General features: G+C 40.0%; 1 protein-coding gene across 1 annotated transcript in view; it reads right to left on the reverse strand.

Moving 5' to 3' along the window:
* Positions 1–1,405: 1,405 nt before the first annotated feature.
* Positions 1,406–19,303, reverse strand: part of col25a1 (collagen type XXV alpha 1 chain) — a 198,715-nt gene continuing 180,817 nt past the window's right edge. The window contains exons 34-35 of the mRNA XM_087987194.1: positions 11,679–11,717; positions 1,406–9,171 (exon numbers count right to left, since the gene is read on the reverse strand). Of these exons, the coding sequence (XP_087843320.1) occupies positions 9,169–9,171; positions 11,679–11,717 (42 nt within the window). The 3' untranslated portion in view covers positions 1,406–9,168. The remainder of the gene's footprint in view (positions 9,172–11,678; positions 11,718–19,303) is intronic.

A 19,303-nucleotide genomic window follows, 5' to 3' on the forward strand; every position in this document is an offset into this window, starting at 1 on the left:
CCTGCTCAGTAAAGGGTACAAGAGGACTTTACTCAGGAGTAATGGAGTGCCTGGTTGGTTCTTTGCTATAGTATAGATGTGGATAAAATCAGGAACTTGGCATATGAATGAATCACCCATATATGTGCACTAGTGTCACCAAAATTATTGACCTTTTATTCTTAACAAAGAAAACAAAAGCAGCACAAGCAAATATGATAGCAGTGCACATTTGGCATGCAGCCAATAGTGACCAGGTAGCTATAGTGCTTTATAGTGAGGTAAAGCAGCCTGTTCCAATAATTCAGTACAACCATGAACTACTCTTTGATGGCAGAATAAAGTGGTACCCAAGCTGATCAGACGGTCCTCAAAAACGTTAAGCACTTATAATTCCTGCATCTGTAACGGATGCAGCAAAAACTGAATTACTCAACAGCAGCAGCCAGTGGATTAACATCAAAGACCATACCTGCTTCAATGTGATACAGTCAGTTATACAAAACAAAGTCCACGAATGGCCAGCAAAGAAATGCAAAATTGGCTGGAATATATATCATTAAACAGTCACACACAGTTTAGTATTACATATTAAAATGTGCCAAAATAGCATCTTGTAAAAATAGATCTGAAGCTCAACTTCTTAACACCAAAACGCAATGTTGGAAATATACAAAAACACAACTGAAGTAAAATGGGAAAAGAATATAAAAGGTTCAAACAAATAATATAAAAACGGACAAAGATCAAGATAACACAAATCCTCATGTCTTCAGAATCAACCCTTAGAGAGAGCAAGGCCTTACCTTTATTGCTGCTTTTGAAAGGACAAACAAGCTAAACTTGATCTTTTTGGTTCTGCTTTTGCCACATTCAAATAAACAACAATTCTATCCTATTTCATTCAAAGCAGGAAATAACACAGCAACTTTCACTGAAATCACAAACTGACAGCATTTCCGGTTACATTCAAAAGACAGTGAAATACATGCCTTTTGGAATATATTAACTGTGAAAAATATTAGATGTAGAGAAAATGAACACCAATAAAAGTCAAGCCATAACATATTTAACAATATTTTTTTTTTAAATGTTCCATCAAACAACATTCAACCATAGCAAAGTAGTTGTTGGCACAATATTTTCTTTATTGGCACAAAGTGATTGATTTCCTGCAAAGGCATAGTACAAGCAGTAAGACACTGTCACCACACTTGTGTCAAGTATGTAGTAGGAGAAAGTGAGGACTGCAGATGCTGGAGACCAGAGTTGAAAAATATGGTGCTGGAAAAACACAGCAGGCCAGGCAGCATTCGAGGAGCAGGAGAATCGACGTTTCGGGCATAAGCCCCTCTTCAGGAATTCCTGAAGAAGGGCTTATGCCCAAAACGTTGAGTCTCCTGCTCCTCGGATGCTGCCTGGCCTGCTGTGTTTTTCCAGCTCCAGTATGTAGTAGACTAGGGATGGTGACATTATTTTTGGTAGCTTCTTTAGTCACTTTCCAGTTTTTGGAGAAGCCAAGATATTTATTATAATATCTGTAACATAAGTGTATAATCGATAGAACTGATTGGAGATTTAGAAAGCACCAACGCTCAGATTTCTGGAGACTTTGGGGTCAATTAAAAATAGCAACAGGACGGAGATCTGGAATTTCTGCCCAGTTGCAGCATATCCTAATTTATTTGGCATGGGGAGGGGAATGCTTCACTGTCATGGTGACAGTGGTAGGGGGGACTGGGGAGGAACTGCATGGATTGACACATCAGAAGTTAGAAGGATGAGTATCTTTGGTATGGGTTTATGTATACAAATGTTTGTTTTTTTAAGAGAATGAGGAGATTTATATATATTGCATGGCTTTTATGAATGCCTTTTTTATACAGTGAACTGTGTAATAAATAATTAAAGTTTTACTTTATTTAATCCAAAAGTGACTCCCAAAGTCTCCCCTTGGTGTACAGTGAGTGAATTGGCATAGAACATGTAAGGGCAAAAGGCCATTGTATGAGTTAATTTTAAGTTGGCAAAGAGGCCACAAGTGCTCGAAGGTGGGTGGGTGGGGTCATGAGGAGGCAGGAGTTGGCAATAATTTCACACATGAGCCATAAGGGTCTATGAGTTGGAATGAATTAGAAATAAATTGTCACTAGTGGCATGCATAGGCACATAGTAAATGAGTATGGAGGTGTGTGAGGGATAATTGTTGAGAAAACAACTGTCATCAAGTCACTGAGAATTGAAGCAGGCCACCATACTGGCTTTGACTGTTGGGAAAGGGTCTGGATGGGTTACTCTGCGGAGGGTCAGTGTGGACTTGTTGGGCCAAAAGGCCTGTTTCCACATTGTAGGGACTCTATGACTCTTGCAGCCCCATAACCTCTGATCTGTTTCTGGGGATGTCTCATCCATCAGAGGTACTTCTTAATCTTGAAGCACATGCAGCAAACTGGGAGTTCCACCAGTTCTGCACAGCTGCATTGGTTTTAGAAGTAACAGTCTGTTCACTTTCAATAGGTAGACAATCCAAAGAAGCAACAGGGGAGGAAGCAGAGCATGAGATGATGCCAGTTTACTGATCAGTGGTTTGTCCATTTTTTGATTACCATGTTTATCTCTGGTGACAGCACCATGCACTGGGAAAGGTGGGAGAAACCAAAATTGAAATCAAATGTAAAGAGATGAGGCATTTGGACTTAATGGTTTAGAAAGAAACAGAATAAAAAGGGTGTTATTGAAGTATGAAAGACTAAATAATACAGATAATGTGAACCTATAATTCAAACCATGCAATGAATTAGGACTACAGATAAAAATGAGGTTGAGGGTGAACTTAAGTTAGCTGTTAAGAAGTACTGCTTCACTCAAACTGCTCACCTCACAGTGCATTGGAAGGGAAAACATCTGGGAGATTCAGAATACTGCTGGATGTTGTGGTCGGATAGTTAAGAGATAACGATTTCTTGGTTGGATTGGACGTTTCTCAAAAACGGTCATGTGTTTGCTTCTTTTAACTATTTATACTTGAATATATTGTTTCTTATTGACTGTTTGGGAAGGGGTCTTGCAGCACAGTGATGGTGTCCTCACCTCTGAGCCAGTACAACTCCCACCTCCTGCAGAGATGTGTCAGACTGTGTTTCTAATTGATTGCTTCATCACTTTGCATGATCAAAATAGAATCATATGGCAAGGAAACAGACCCTTCGGTCCAACTCCTCCAAGTCCACACTGACCTGACATCTAAATCTGATCAGCAGTGGGCCCAAATCTCTCTAAATCCTTCCGACTCATATATCCATCCAGATGCCTTTTAAATGCTGTAATTGTAAATATGTTCCTTTTTTGCAATACAGGCCAGTGCTAGGTATTCATTTCAACTACATAATTTAGAAATGTTGATGCATGACCACAAAGGTCAGTCCACGTGATCCATCCCAAATATTAGTAAAAAACTAAATGTGGGCCAGAGAGCTGATTCTGTACACAGTGTAACTTTTGGGAAAAAAATCTCTTTCTCAGGAGTTTGCTACGTCATTAACACAACAGGGGTAATTTAAAAAAAATTCCTCTGTGGCTATCAAAAGGCATATTAACAGAGAGCTCTGTGAGGAGACTGCTCCAAAGGCTCTGCCTCCCTTGAACCATTCAGGTAGCCGGCCTTAGTTAGGCAGCAGGCCAAGAATGTGGGAGCAAATCTGAGTAAATGCCGGAATTCAACCACCTCTGTTGAAATCAGGGACATTTGGCAATGATTCTAGAGATGCCAAGATTTTTTGAGCCACCAGCATCACTTTCAGAGTGTCCCGTCATCGCCACATGTCCTCTGATCAGCAAGTCTCTGAGAGCTGGCCATTGCACCAAGTGCTTCTGAGCAGAGTAGCAAATAAAAAAATGAGGCGGGTGGTTAGAAATGCCCCTTTTCTGCCACTTGATACTAGTTACACTGGCCTTGTGATTGTAGCAGACACAGATTATTTTAAATTGTGATGAAGTCCTAAAAAAATACTGAAGCGAACTAATGAGAGTTGAGGCCTGCTGTCATGGTCCTGACTCTCTCTTCTATTCTGTACCTAGAAAGTGCTTTCTGCCCTGTGCCTTCGGAATTAAAGAGGCTAAAAGATTGCAGGCCTTTCCATCTAAAGGAACAGAGGAAGAGAGTACAGTCATACATCAGCTTTTTTTTAGATTAGATTCTCTACAGTGTGGAAACAGGCGGTTCACCCAACCAGTCCACACTGAACCTCTGAAGAGTAACCCACCCAGAATGCACCTAACAAAGTGGAAAATTTAACATGACCTGCACATCTTTGGACTGTGGGAGGAAACCGGAGGAAACCCATGCAGACACGGGGAGAATGTGCAAGCTCCACACAGACAGTCGCCAGAGGCTGGAATCGAACCTGGACTCTGGCGCTGTGAGGCAGCAGTGCTAACCACTGAGCCACCATCCTTTTAGACCACATCTTAGGAGGGAAATACTGGCATTGGAGAGGTGCAGTATAGATTTACTAGAATGATATTTGGGCTGTAAGGGTTAAGCCACAAGAAGAGATTTGAAAAAAAAGTCTGTATTTGTTACAATTTAGAGGGAGATTTGATTGAAATTTCAGAAGGTTAAGGGAAAACAGATGGGGTAAATCAAGAGAAACTTTCCGCTAGTTGGGAATTTCTGAGAGGACTGGGGACACCGTCAAAACATTAGGGTTGGACCACTTGTTCACACGCATAGTGTCAGAGGTCAGGAATTCCTCAGCAATGGGCAACTGATGGTATAAAAATAATTAACTTTAAATTTTCGATCAATAAAGTTTTGTTATCAGAATAAATTATGGATATGGGACAAATGCAGCTACATGAATTTAGGTAATAGATTATAAGAGAGGAAAGGCCCAAGTTGCAAAATGGTGACCTGGTCTCCATGCTTACCTTCTATATTCTGCCAATCAGCAGAAAGGAATAGGGAGTGTGTTGGCTGTGATTTCTCTTTATCCTGTGCATGTGTTTAGGGGAGTGTTCTGAATTTGGATCTGGCTTATTACTGCTAACCCAAAGGCTCTTTTGTACTACACCTTTGCTTAGAATGTACACTTAACCATAGTTTCATCCAACTTAACCATTAGAACAGTAATAAAAATTTAACTATTCAATAGGAAGATAGTATCTTAAACTGACAAAAGTGAGCTACCTTTAGTTCAGAATCAACAAAGTTGATACTTCAAGCTAAAAAATGTCGCAAATCAAATGGCACAGAGTGACATTAATAATGACACTTGTTAGAGAATAAAGCAACATCTTCAGAGTAAAAGTAGACTGAGAATAAAAAGGAAAGAATGGTTTTACTGTTTTAACAGTTGATGGGCCAAATGGCCTCTTCCTATGCTGTATTTTGCTATGGCTCTGTGAAATCAGGCAATGGAAGATCTCTCAAATCATATATGATCATCAAACTGGAAAATGCTTGTTAGAAATCAAAGAAGCGAAAAACACAACAGTACAATAGAAGACAGATTCCTCCAAATTCTATGAGGTAATAAGCTACGTGTGACCCTTTCTCTTCATCAAAAGGTTTAAATTTTTATGATTCTGCCTTGCTGGAGTAAATAGTGTAATACCTGTTGGCACATCAAAGGAGAATTACATGCATTATTGTGCTTAGCCAAGATCTAGAAGCCAGTGATTCTCATTGAATCTTTAAGTTTGCTGTTGCATCAAATGTTTTCACAACTGGGGGTTGGGTAATATTCCACAAGATCATAAGGAAACAATATGGACAGCACTAGTGAAAGGAAACTGTGCCAAGTACTGTTGTGTAACAGTGTTCCAATAAAATTCACACCATTCTGTAGTGAGTACAGAGGTAACAAAACAACTCTATGCAGTAGAATTTAAAGTTTAACAAATCCAAAACAAAATAATATTTGCACTAGAAGTATTTCAAACCATTATTTTCTGAACTAAATAGCTTGAATTGTAACCAGTAAAACCTGAAAAATATACTAATGTTAATGAACTGCAGTTCAACTGTGCATTTGTGCCTTTGAACACGACAACAACAAAGTATATATAAATATATATATTTAAAACAAGGAAGCTTGCATAAAATATTCCCTTCATTTGACACTTACAAAATGCTGGTTTGATGAACCACTGTAATTACTGTGCATCTTACAACAAAATTGTTTTAGGAACATGCGGAATGGTTAAAGTTAGAAAATAAAATGTAACTGACATTTCATACATAAAAGATACACAACTTATGCTCAACGCATATCAAATAATAATCCATGCTCAACTAAAGCAGCATTGTGATTTTGGCAAATATATAGGGTGTTGGTCTTAGCATTAAAAAATGTACAGTTGCCTCAATTTTGCCTATGTCACATTAAAGCAAAGTACAATGAAGTAGGCTGCAAGGTCTCTATCCTTTCATTGGAATAGACATTGAAATGACTCAATTTATACATTATTCAATTTTCTTCAAAAGTGGAGGAATTAGGGTCAAAACAAAACATTCCTTTCTAGTAAGGATAGGTGAGGAACAAATGCCGATGAGAGCAATACACTGATGATATTCAATCGAGAGTCATCCACACAACTCTGAATTAGATGATTGATCAAGTGATGCATTGTATTTTACAGTGACAGTGTTGTGCAACATTTGACTCTGAAAGAAGCATCTTGCAAATAGAACTAATAAAATAAATCACCAGTTGTAGTGTGATTGAAATGCAATAATTTGTAGTGTCTAAACGGGATATTCAAGTCAAATTATGTCCGCAATTGTGCCATCTAAACATAACTCACAAACCTGGAGTTTTTGGCCAGAACCACAGTTATCCTCTGTTGTTGTACTTAGGAAATCATAGCTGAAATATTATATTACTGATTTAACTTACAAACTATTTTTCATGTTATAATCCATTAATGATTGACACTGCAGATTCAATCTATAAACAAATTATCGAAAAAAAAAGTTTAACTTGTAGATGGCATAATTTCAGGTTAATGCTTCGAAAAGCTCTGTTGAATTATGGGGGAATAATTAAAACAAGTAACGAATATGAGTTTGGAAAAGAGCTCATTCAATTCAAATATGCAGATATGTTAGATTACTAAGAAAGTTTTGTTTTGTTTTTCAGATAGTTGGTATTAACAATGATGATATGTAATGATGTAATCTTTTACCGAGCCTAAAATTAAGCAAGGGGGAAAGTAATAATATATAGCTGATGCTTTCTTTGCCAATAATGATTGTCTTAATAACTAATTCTTCTGCATTATACAGTACGAATTTTGCTCCATGACGTTTCCATATAAATGGTAATGCACACTGACTACATTCCAGTGCACTATGTTTAAACAGGTTATAATTAATCAGTTTAATACCTATGTAAATATAACACACAAGGAAATTAAATACACAATTTGGTATCTACATTCTCATAAGATGTAGATGCAAAGAGAAATAAAAAGAGCTGTTTTGTCTGACTACCACATTAGAATTTACAGACTCCTGAAAAACCCAGATTGTCTTATAACTATCCAGCCCAGTGACAACAAACTGAGATGCTGATTATGTCAGAACAATTGAAAGGATATTCCAAACACAATGAGCCGGCGGATGTCAAGCCTTTATCAGTCGATGTGGTTGCTCTTAAAAGAAACCAAAACAGCAAGGTGCCTTAAAAAATAAAACTGCTGCATTTGCACAGTCAGTGCACGGGGGACTCAGTAAGATAAACTGCAGGAAACAAAAAGTTACATAACAGCAACTGACTGAAAAAGACAGTAAACTATAGAACACACTACAATAATTAATAGATTACCATTAAATGCCTCAAATGGAAACTATTTATATGTTTTTATATATAACACTGGGCACTTATATTTACATTATGGAAGATGAATGTATAAAGTAGTGAATCCACAGCGAGTAATTCAGGCACAAAAGGTTTTTGTGCGTTGATGCAACAAATGAAAGCTTCTGGATCATATGCTTCAGAGATCTTTTCAATAGAAATCCAAGTATCCTTGCTTTTACTCAATAGAATCTTCATAGTTGTCATGCAAAATACCTTCAGCATCTCTCCACTGTTTGTAACAGCAACATTGTCTTTTAGAAGATGCCTCAGCCATAGGATGTGAATCGTTCCATTCAAACTCAACTCCAAAATCTCCACTGGAGCTGGTTTCCATTTCCCATTTTGGGTGAATGTTGTTTGGGTGCCATTGCCCAGTCTCTGTCAAAGGCTGTTTCCTTTTCACTTCATTCAGGGTTAACATCTCATCACACCTTGGAGAAGAGATTCTCATTCCTGTGTGCAATCCTCAAAACCACCTTGTTCTTCCAAATCCTCTGAATGAAATACGTTCCACATTGTAGCCCTTTAAAGAAACCAGTCAGTGCTCACTGGCTACGTATTCACCAAAGCTGAACCCAAGAGCACCGAGCTGTTAACTCCATCACTTTGCCATCCGCTGGAGTTGACACGCAGAAAACAAAAATATACTTATGTTGCCATGGTTACTTGACCCACAAGACAGGATGTTGAACAACTGCATTTTTTTTTTGCAATTTCACAACCCCTTTTCCTCTGCATTTCTTTCATTTCTTTCTAGCAATGAGCCAGGGGTTTCCTCCCTTGAGATGAGGAAAGAAAAAGAAAGTTCAGAGGGTCTCGCTGTACACAATGTTTGTGTTTGAAATGATAAAGTGGTCACAAATTGAGCATTGGTAAAAAGACTTCATGCACTTCTCTTTTGAACTGACACGAGAGCAGAAAATCAGTGATGGAACTTCAGACAGAGTTTGTAAGCAAAATTCAGTTATCTGCAATGTCAGCAGCTAGGGACATTCCACGTATTGATCTGTTTTAGTCTATTTGGTCACAATTACATGACAAAACTTCATCTAGATATGCATCAATGACTCAGGTCCATGCAAAATACACAAACTGAGACAGAGCTCACGCAAACAACATTCCAACATTGTTTCATTTAACACTATGAGTCTCTGATAGAATGTTCTATCAGTTAATGTATAATATGTATGCAACTTCTTACTACAAAGAAGTAGAAGCAGCTATGTGTGAACATGTTCTTGATTTTTTTTTAAAACAGTTACAACTATATAAATACAAAATATGGAGCATCATATACAAACTTCATGCTTTCGGGTTAGACATATCACTGCAAAAAAACACAAAGACACACAAGAATTAAGTAAAACACATGCTAAGAGTTCAGTGATAATACATGATCAACTCCTGTTGACCAACATATACTTAGAGGACAGTAAATGAAAAGATTCCAAGTAAATATTAGCAGGAAGATCGCAGCAATGTCACTTGTTTCCCAACTATTGAAGTAACAGGTTACACAGTTGGATGCTAAACAAACATGGTTATCACTTCAGGTGATCAAATCTGGCAGCAATGGAGCTGCTTGTAATTGAAACGTCTGGCATTTAGAGATAGATTAAATGATAAATAACCCTATTGCCTCCACTTTAAAATTCTCATCCTCTAGTTCATGTCCCTCAATGGCCTTGCCTATCCTTATCTTTGCTTTTTCTCCAGCCCTGCAATTCCTTAGCTACTTAGCATTGCTCCGATTCTGACCTCTCCTCCATCTCTCCCATTCCTTTCACCTCCATCACAGGCAGCTCCACCTCCAGCTGTTGTGTTCCTAAGATCGGGAGCTCTTTTCCGAAAACCCTCCAGCTCTGCCTTCTTTGAGGCATTCCTCAAACCTTTATAAAGGTTTAGTCACATCTCACGATGTTTTATTTTTTTTTAATTACCCGCCTGCAAAATGCTTTGTGATGCTTTATTACTTCAAAGATGCTATTTAAATTCTGTTTGCTTCTTGTTGCTCTTGCAGTTCGTTTCTTCCGGAGGGTGACACAAGTGGAATAGTTTTCCACATATGTGTCTTCACTACAAAAACTGCATATTGTTTATTGAAGAATTTTGCAAAGTAAATCAACAATCGGTGGTAAATTTGTGCTTAATCTTGGGCTAGGGTGCAATTTCACTCTCTGACTGAGAAAGAACAGAGCTTGTGTGTCCTAAGAAGTTGGAGGCTGATTAGGTCATTCGTAACATTTCCTGGTACACTCCACACCTTCTGATGTCATTCAATCAGACACTGGCAGAAGGTGCACTGTGTGGATTGTCAGGGATGTTATGTCCAATTGAGGGAGTCACTGATGACACTGAACTATCATGCATAAAAACAAAAACATTTAGCAACTGAAACAACACTAAGTAGCTTATAATTTCTTGACTTGTCCCTGTATCCTTTGCTGAAAAGGGGAGTCACATTAGCACAACTTTCAATTTAAGACAAATTTGTAAATTAATCAGATTACCCCAGTTCCCCTTGGAAAAGACTGGGAGGTGCCTGAAGCATGAGTAACTACATTAAAACTCTGGCCAGGAAAGTCCTGCAAACTGTGTCTGCTCACTAGCATTACTGACATAGCACACTTCAACCCACTAACTGTGTAAAATCCACAAAAGGAAGCAATTGCATTTTAGTTTCTTGGCCATTTCTGGACGAGGAGGTTAGAGCGCACGGGTCATCCTTTTCATCAGCCCACATATTGGGAGGGCCCTGGGTAGTGTTGTAGAACAGAGAGATCCTGGGATTCAGGCACATAATTCTTTGAAATTTGCCTCTCAGGTAGACAGGGTGGCTAAGAAGATGTTTAGCATCCTTGCCTTCATTGCTCAGACCTTTGAATATAGGAGGTGACACGTCATCTTGAGGTTGTACAGGATGTTAGTGAGGCCTCCTCTGGAGTACTGTGTGCAGTCCTGGTCGCCCTGCTCTAGGAAGGATATTATTAAACAGGAGAGGATTCAGAAAAGATTTACTAGGATGCTGCCAGGACTGGAGGGTTTGCATTATAAAATTAAGCTGGGACCTTTTTTAACTGGAGCATAGGAAGTTGAGGAGTGACCTGATAGAGGTTTATAAAATGATGAGGGGCATAGTTAAGGTGAATAGTAAGAATATTTTCCCTAGGGTAGGTAAGTTCAAAACTAGGGAGCATATTTTTAAAGGTGAGAGGAGAAAGTTTTAAAAAGGACATGAGGGACAACTTTATTACACAGAGAGTGGTTAATATGTGGAATGAACTGCCTGAGTAAGTGGGGGTGGATGTGGGTACAGTTACAACATTCGAAAGATACTTGGTTAAGTACATGAGTAGGAAGGGAGGGATATGGGCTAAATGTAGACAAGTGGGACTAGTTTAGTTTGGGAACATGTTTGGCGTTGACTAGTTGGTTCGAAGAGTCATACAGCATGGAAGCAGACCCTATGTCTCTTTGACGTATAATGGGCTCTTTAACCACGTTGTTAGCAGCCTGATCTGCATGGGAAAGAAGATGGTCACATACTCACACAGTGGTTCAAAAGGTCAAATCACCAACTACCTGACCAACAGTATTGATGGACAGTAAGTCTACTGATCCCACCTCGAGGGTGTTACCTCGAGCGAATTTATCTCCCAAATCTAACTTAGTATTTACAATGTTCACCCCAATAGCGAACAGTGGATATAAGTTAAAAGGACATTGCAAGAATATGTTTGTGATGCATTATAGTGAATATATCACAAATTAATTTTATTCTGAAGACCTTAATTCCCTTCAAATATATTTTTGAAAAAATCATGCACTTCATACCTTCTGCCAACATCCTGGCATCGGCAATCCATCTGGGCCCTATTTTAATCAAAGATAGAGACTTTGACTACTATGTGGAAAGACAGAAAGAAACAACAGCAAATAAACCTGCCAAACATTCTATTCAATTGATGTATATCCTGTAACTGCCAGTTAAAAACAATATTGTTAACTGCATGATCATCAAAAAAAGATTTAGTATCTAAATGCAATTGTACTAATCATGATGACACATTATTCAACAGTTTCCATATTACAGTGTTAATAAAACTGAAACGCAGATTCAGTGATAAACTACATCTATGGCTGTTCTGTTACTAACTGGCCAAGGAGCAGTAGTTTTAACTGCACTCTTTTGATAAAGGTAATGAGTACTCATCCAAATGCAATGTCAAGCCAGCTTCTCGCAAATACACACAGACAGTTGCATGGAAATAATGTTGTTGGCAATTTTCTATATTGGTTGAGAGGTTTTGGCTACTTTTTCAGTTTTTTTTTTAACTTGCACATCTATTTCTTTTGTGAGCAGGAGTTTACCCTTTCTCAATAATCTCTCCGCTGGAATGTACAGCTGTAGATGGTTTAGCCACCTTTGGCACCTCTTGGATTCTCATAGAGACTCAGAATAGTTACAGCACAGGAGGCCATTTGGTCTGCCATGTCTGTGCTGACTCTCTGCAAGAGTAATTCACCTTGCTCCACTCCTTCTGCCTTCTCTCCATAGTCATGCAAATGTTTCCTTTTCACGTAATGAGGTGAAATTTTGTTGCTGTAGCAAGTGTCCCAACACTGGAACCGGAAGTGATTGGGAGTTCCGCTTGGAAGCTGCTGCCAATCTCCCTTCCAGGGACAGCCACTCCTGAATCACCCTAAATAGGGACTGTCCTCTTGTTCCTCATGAGCAGCCACTACCAGAGCTCAGAACATCATCTCAACTTCTCTTCCCAGTCAAGAAAAGTTTCTCATGAAAGAAGAGCCTGTGTCACTTATCCCAGACAGGAAGGCTTTGTTGCTGGCTTTACACCAGATTTAATCAGGAACCTGAAAGTAATTGTCTCTCATATGCCACTGACTTAACGTTAAAGCTTCATTTTGGAGGAGGAAGTGACTGACCTCAGAGGATGAATTGACAAGACTTTCAAATGCATTGTCCACCAGCTCAGAGTCTTTTACCTTGGTGAATACTCTAGATAGATTAGACTCATGAGCACAACCCAGTGAGCACATCACAGAGGAATGTCCTCAGTTGGTGCAGGAAGAAACAATCAAGGCTTCTGACACTCAAGAGGACTTTTGGAGACTGGTCACCTGCTCAGCCCCAGGCAGAAGAGGAGTCTCTCTCCTCAGTCATGAGACATGGTCAACCTGCAGAGACAGGGAATATCCACCTGCAAGAGGTATTTGCTGGATGAAATGAAAAATGGAAGAGTCCTTTAATGATCTCACTACTATGATAGCCACTGCCTGACTCCATAGAAAGTGGAGCAGCCACTTTGGAGATCCAGGTTTAGTAGAACACTCAATGGCTGCCAGATACACACACAGACTGCAATCAATCACTTTGGCCATAGGTGCTCAGGATCAATGGCAAGGTCAGGGTTGGGGGTGGGGGTGGGAATGGAGATCTCGACTCCAGGTACTCCTTTCTCTCAACGAGAAAGCAAGGTGCCTCTGATCCCAATGCCTGCAGCTGTTCAGGTCCAGGAGGCTCAGCCTGCATCTGGGCCAGGGACTCTCAATGGGCCAAAGATCTCAACACGCCAAGGCCATCTCGGCCATAGACAACAAGGAACGACTGCTGAAGACTTCCAATTCCACTGGGTCAATCACAGAGCAGGCTCCCTCCATCCCAGTAGCAAATGCTGACTCTGAACCTAGACATAGGGGGAGGTAGGAGAAGAAAACCACCTGAGGGCACATTGGTGCCATGAGTGCTACAATACGGTAAATAAACGGTCACTTTGTCAATATGTTTTCACTTGCACTGTTACAACATCTGCTCAATTATTACTTTCAGGATAGGACCTGGTTAAGTTTGGTCTATGTGAAAGATGAGGAGATAATTTAAACAGCCCAAAGATGTAAGGCTCTCCAATTTGTTTCTTTAAAATAATCTTTTAGGGGGTGTGGGTGTGGCTGATTGGACCAGCATTTATTATCTATCCCAGTTGTCTTTGAGAAAGTGGAGATGAACCTTCTCAATTCACGGTAGTCCATGTGCTGTAGACCCACAATGTTATAAGGGAGGGAGTTCCAGGACTTTGACCCAGTGACAGTAAAGGAGCGACGATATATTTCCACATCAGAATGATGAGCGGCTTGGAGGTGATGGCGTTCCCATTTCACTGTTACCTTTATCCTTCTAGCTGGAAATGGTCATGGGTTTGGAAGGTGTTGTCAGAGGAGCCTTTGGGAATTTCTGCAGTGCACCTTGTGGGTAGTTTATACTGCTCTTACTGAGCATCAATAGTGGAGTAACTAAATGTTTGTGGATGTGGTGCCAATCAAGTGGGCTGCTTTGTCTTGGATGATGTCAAGTTAACTGAGTGTTCTTGGAGCTGTACTCGTCTAGGCAAATGGGGAATATTCCTACACACTCCTAACTTGTGCCTTGTAGATGGTGGACAGGTTTTGGGTAGTCAGAAGATGAGTTACTTGCCACAGAATTCTTAGCTTCTCAGCTGCTTTTGTAGCTAGTCCAGTTCAGTTTCTGGACTACTCTCCTCCCACATGCAGACAAATCTTTGACTGCAGATAGCCTCATATACCATAGTTCCTTGACCTTGAACTTGAAGGACTTCAGTCAAGGCACCACACTGGAAGACACTGAGGCTGAAGGCAATGTCTATTAAATTGTCAGGCATAACGTCCGCACATTCTTGGACACTTGGAGTATTGAATCAGTCATGATTCCACATGTATCTGTTGGGAAAGGATATTCCATGCTTTTCAAAGAACCACAGTGACTGTCAAATTCAATGGGCAGCTCAGGTGTCCACTGTCTCTCCTAGCACATTGGTTTGTAGAGAAAAACTACACAAGGTATTGTGTCTTTAAACAGTCATCAAGAATGCTGAAGTATATCAAGGCACTTTACAGTCTCTGCATTCTCAAACACTGAAGGGTTACAGATGAAAAAAGGGTCACGCAGGAAAGAAGACTTTTGTGAGGGCAGGAACCGCAGATGGTTCAAGTCATATCCTCACTTTAGTACCATGAAGTGCAAATGCTTTGTTTATCATTGCAGCTTCTTCTCTAAGAGTAGCATAGGGCAGGGTATGCGAAGGTTCAACTGAAGATATCATTCAGAGATTAACATGGAGAGTGTGACACCTAAGTTGCAAGACAAAAGTGAAAGTATTTCCTGAAGAAGGGCTTATGCCCGAAACGTCGATTCTCCTGTTCCTTGGATGCTGCCTGACCTGCTGCGCTTTTCCAGCAACACATTTTCAGTTCAAAAGTGAAAGAAAGCAAACCAACAAGTCAGACATATAAAAACCAAAAGACCGTGGAAGTTGGAAATCAGAAACTAAAACAGAAATAGTTGGGAATAGCTCAACAGGTCTGGCAGTTTCTGTGAAGAGAAATCAAAGTTAATGTTTCAGGTTCAATAACCCTTCCTCAGAAATGATGGTAGCAAGGAAATAGTTAAGTTTCTATGCTGAGAATGGAATGGGGGGGAAGAGAGTAAGTAGTCAACGATAGGTGGGGACAGAGCACAAGGAGAGATAAGAACAGTTAGACAGACGAAGGAGTGGATAACGATAAGGCTAGGTGAGTGAATAGCTATTAGTGTATAATTGGTAGCTAATGATGGATGGTGTGTAATAGCAGACTTTGTGATAACAAGGTTAGTATATGCGGAGTTGTTGTAAGCTCATGTCAAGATTCCTTAAACCCTAAAACTGTTGAACTCAATATCGAGTCCTGAAGGCTGTAGAGTCCTCAAAAAGAAAATGACGTGCTGTTTTTCCAATTTGTGTTGGAGCACTGTAGCTAGCCTGAGAGAGGGATGGTGGTCAGGGAACATGGTGGTGTTGAAGTGGCAGACAACTGGAAGCTCAGGGTCTTTTTTTATGGATAGAACAGAAGTGTTCTTCTACACTTCATTTCCCCAATGTAGAGAAGATCACACTGTGAGCAACAAGTTAGACATACCCTTTACACTAACTAGGCAGGTTGTCTGCCAGATGAGCATCTTAGATACACAATAGGATGAAGTCTGAACCCAGCTGGTAATGAGCTTGTCTCTAGCCTCTCAAAAACATTGTTCTGTCTCCTCTCGTGAAGGGTCCTCCTGGTTAATGTCTGATCCTGCATCACATCTTCATCTCCAGAGGATTGCTCTCGCTCCCTCAATTTGTCCACACACAGGACAACTCCCCTTTGTCTGTTCAAATTGTGAAAGACCCACCACAATAATGCATAACACCATGTCTAGATTGTACTGCAAACCTCTTCCAGGGTGACATAGGCATCAAAATCTCATCCTCGGGAGGCCTACGCTCTATTCCAGTGTATACCTGGTGGAAAACTGAACAGCATTGCATCTGAATCCAGATCTGGAAGTGGTTGTGGGGGCTGAGGGGGTTTACCCCTTTGTGCCCCTGCAGCCATTCCTGTAGGAACCAAGGAGCTCCGAAAGGAGCAGGCACCTGTGAGGGAGTCTGGATCAGTTATTGCAGCTCCCAGGATCCTGGCGCCCATCTCAAAGTGAGGTTTCGATGGCCAGAAAATGATTGATCATTATAGGAGTGAAAACAATCTTGCCCGGTTGTCAAATGCCATGATTGGTAATAGGGTACTCTGTAACCATTGTGGATACAAATGATCGATCTGGCAACATCAGCAATGGTGGAGGATCTGAGCTTTTTGACTTTCTTCAGCAATACTGGAGGTAATGACCAGGTGGGTTCTTGCAAGAGTGGCATTGATAGAGTATTGAATGCACTTGTGAGTCGGGGATTGGGGAATGTGAAAAAGATGCTGCTAGTGGTGCTCTGGAATGGGCCACTAGTGTAAAAATTAAGAGCACTTCACATTTTGAGGGATCTTGCAATGCGACTGCCACCCAGCAGCTGGCAAAATTCTGAGGTGGCACAGCAGGGCATCTTTAATCATCTGTTGTATTCTCATTCTGACATTTGCAGGTAATTGGCACGATGCTAGTAAACCCCGATTCTCACCATTCATTTGTGCTTCTTCTTTCTCTGGAGTCAGTGTAGCAACCATTGGAGGTTGCTGAACTTGTCTTGCCTCTGCTGTCTCCTTCTCCTGTTGATGCTCAATGGGCCACGGCCACACCAAGAACAGGCACAGCAGCTGACAATTTAGCTCCGTTAATATATAATTTGTGGGGGAAGTCGGAAAAATCATGCAGTGTAATTGAAGGGTTGCCTGCACACTCATCTCCTTAACAATCAAGTGTCAGCATACAACGTGACATACAGGCTTCCCAAAGAGGCTGATATTGTGCCTCGATAAGGAACTATGAGTTATGTGACTTCATCAAGTTCACAATGAACAATCAAAGTGTCTATGTTTCATTAGGAGTGGACATCTGCCAGTAGGCCTTCATCAAATGCACCCTCCCTCCAGTACATTGCAGTGATCAATTGAAAACATCAAGGTCAGTTTTTAAATGTCTTCTTACAATAAAATTTCTTATATCTCGATAATAAAGGAGCAATCAGTGGGCACAATGTAATGGTCATGATTTCTTCAGCTATTGTTTGTGCCCACAATTTTTTATATCCATTCAATGAGAGTTTCTGACTTCCATATGAAGTCAGAATTGAAAGTAAATGGGTAGCATTGCTTAATCGGTGATGTCATGATTACTGCAATTGCCCCCTTGCACATAAGTCATTTACATCTTCTGAACTTTAAGTAAATTCAAGAAAACACATACTTTCTATTTCTCTCTATATATTGATAAAGGCTGGAGGACAAGAATGAAAGGAATCATGCTGCCTCACTGATTTTTCAGTCTGTTATTATCACAGCGAGGTGCCTGTCAGTTCAGTTTGATTGACAGCTCCAAGTGTTTATAAAGTCTTTGAACTGGAGCAATGAATATCAATGCTTGTTTTTATAAGGGATTAAGTTGTTGAAGGGAGTTAAATGTGAAGAAGTTCTTATCAATAAGAATATTTTATAATAAAAACAGAAACTGCTGGCGAAACTCAGCAAGTCTGGCAGCAACTGCGGGTAGAAAGCAGAGTTAACATTTTGAGTCCGGTGCACTCTGTTTTTCAGCATCCATAGTTCTTTATCTTATATCAGAGTATAACAATGAGGTGGATTGGATGGGCAATGTGGAGAGTATGGCAGATTTGAGAGGAAAGGACTGGCAAGCTGTTTATTTTTTTAACAGCTGTAACGTACTTCCGCCCAGTCAACCTTTTGGAGACGGGAATTCTCTTGACTTTGCACACCTGACATGGGTTTAGGTCCTATCTTCCATGAGAGTAGAACTTCCCTGGTGTCGCAATTTCTCACTAAACCTCTTGCAGGAGCTTAGTGGAATCAATGCTAAGATGACAGGAAGTCTGAAGAGCCCAATGAAAATTCTGGGCACAAATATGAAATGTAATACTCTCACTTCCTGTTCCACTTACTCTTGGCATAAATTGACCAATGTCTTTTGCCTACTTGACATCCACTGAACCCTGACGTTTGTTCTGTATTTAGTTAAAGATGCTGGTATGCATTGGGTAGCAGTATTATTTTTGAATTGACATTTTCTTCAATTCAAAGTTGGAAAGTTGTACATCCTTAAAGGTCAGTGGCAGTATAAATTTCAAGCAGAGTGTTGACCTACTGTCAGAAATAGCAACAAATGGCTTTCATCCCAACAATGCAGCCTATGAAGGCAAGACCAGGAATGTTATCCAGCCTCTTTATACTTCCTCAAACCGAAGAGTCTGCCCTATAACCTCTAACACTCAATTGCAATAAATGGTATTTTTTTTCCAGGTGCAATAAAAAAGGAATAAGAGGACTTAAGTAATCTCTGGAGAATGATACAGGAGGCATTATTAAGTTGCTCATGTGTCTGTTCCATTCAGGAAATGGGGTTAACATACAAAACGGGCAGACAGCCAGTAATATAGGTGTCTGCTCCTCTCCCTAAAACCCTGCTAATTAGCCCATATGGACTGTTAAGGAGAGCAACATCTGCTTTCATATGCTCTATCTCAGTAATCACAAGTTTCTTAAGAAAAGGTAATCTATCATAGTTTGGAAAATGCTATTCTAGATTGGTTATGATTGCCATCATGATCCAAAGTATTTTTACATCAGTTTTAACACTGTAACATAGAACTTGTCATGAGTTCATGCACTGCTACCATCATTATTAGATCCTTATTTTCCCATTCAGGATCAGCAATAGTACAACTTAGCAGAGAAACACAATATGTAAACTAAAGGTGTTAATGCTATGCAGTCGAATCTAACTAATAGCTTTAAGCAACTTGAGCTCAGCATTCATGATCAAAAGCAGCCTTTAAGCTTATTGCTAGCTGTCTCTTATTGCAGATTTCTCGAGTAAATCAAGTATAATGCCCTGAAATCAGAATGACACCACTGTCAGAACTTGATGCAGAAGTGGCATTTCTTTT

This window comes from Chiloscyllium plagiosum, unplaced genomic scaffold, assembly GCF_037043375.1.
Source record: "Chiloscyllium plagiosum isolate Xiang-an unplaced genomic scaffold, Cpla_swu_hap1 HiC_scaffold_1, whole genome shotgun sequence".
Taxonomy (NCBI): domain Eukaryota; kingdom Metazoa; phylum Chordata; class Chondrichthyes; order Orectolobiformes; family Hemiscylliidae; genus Chiloscyllium; species Chiloscyllium plagiosum.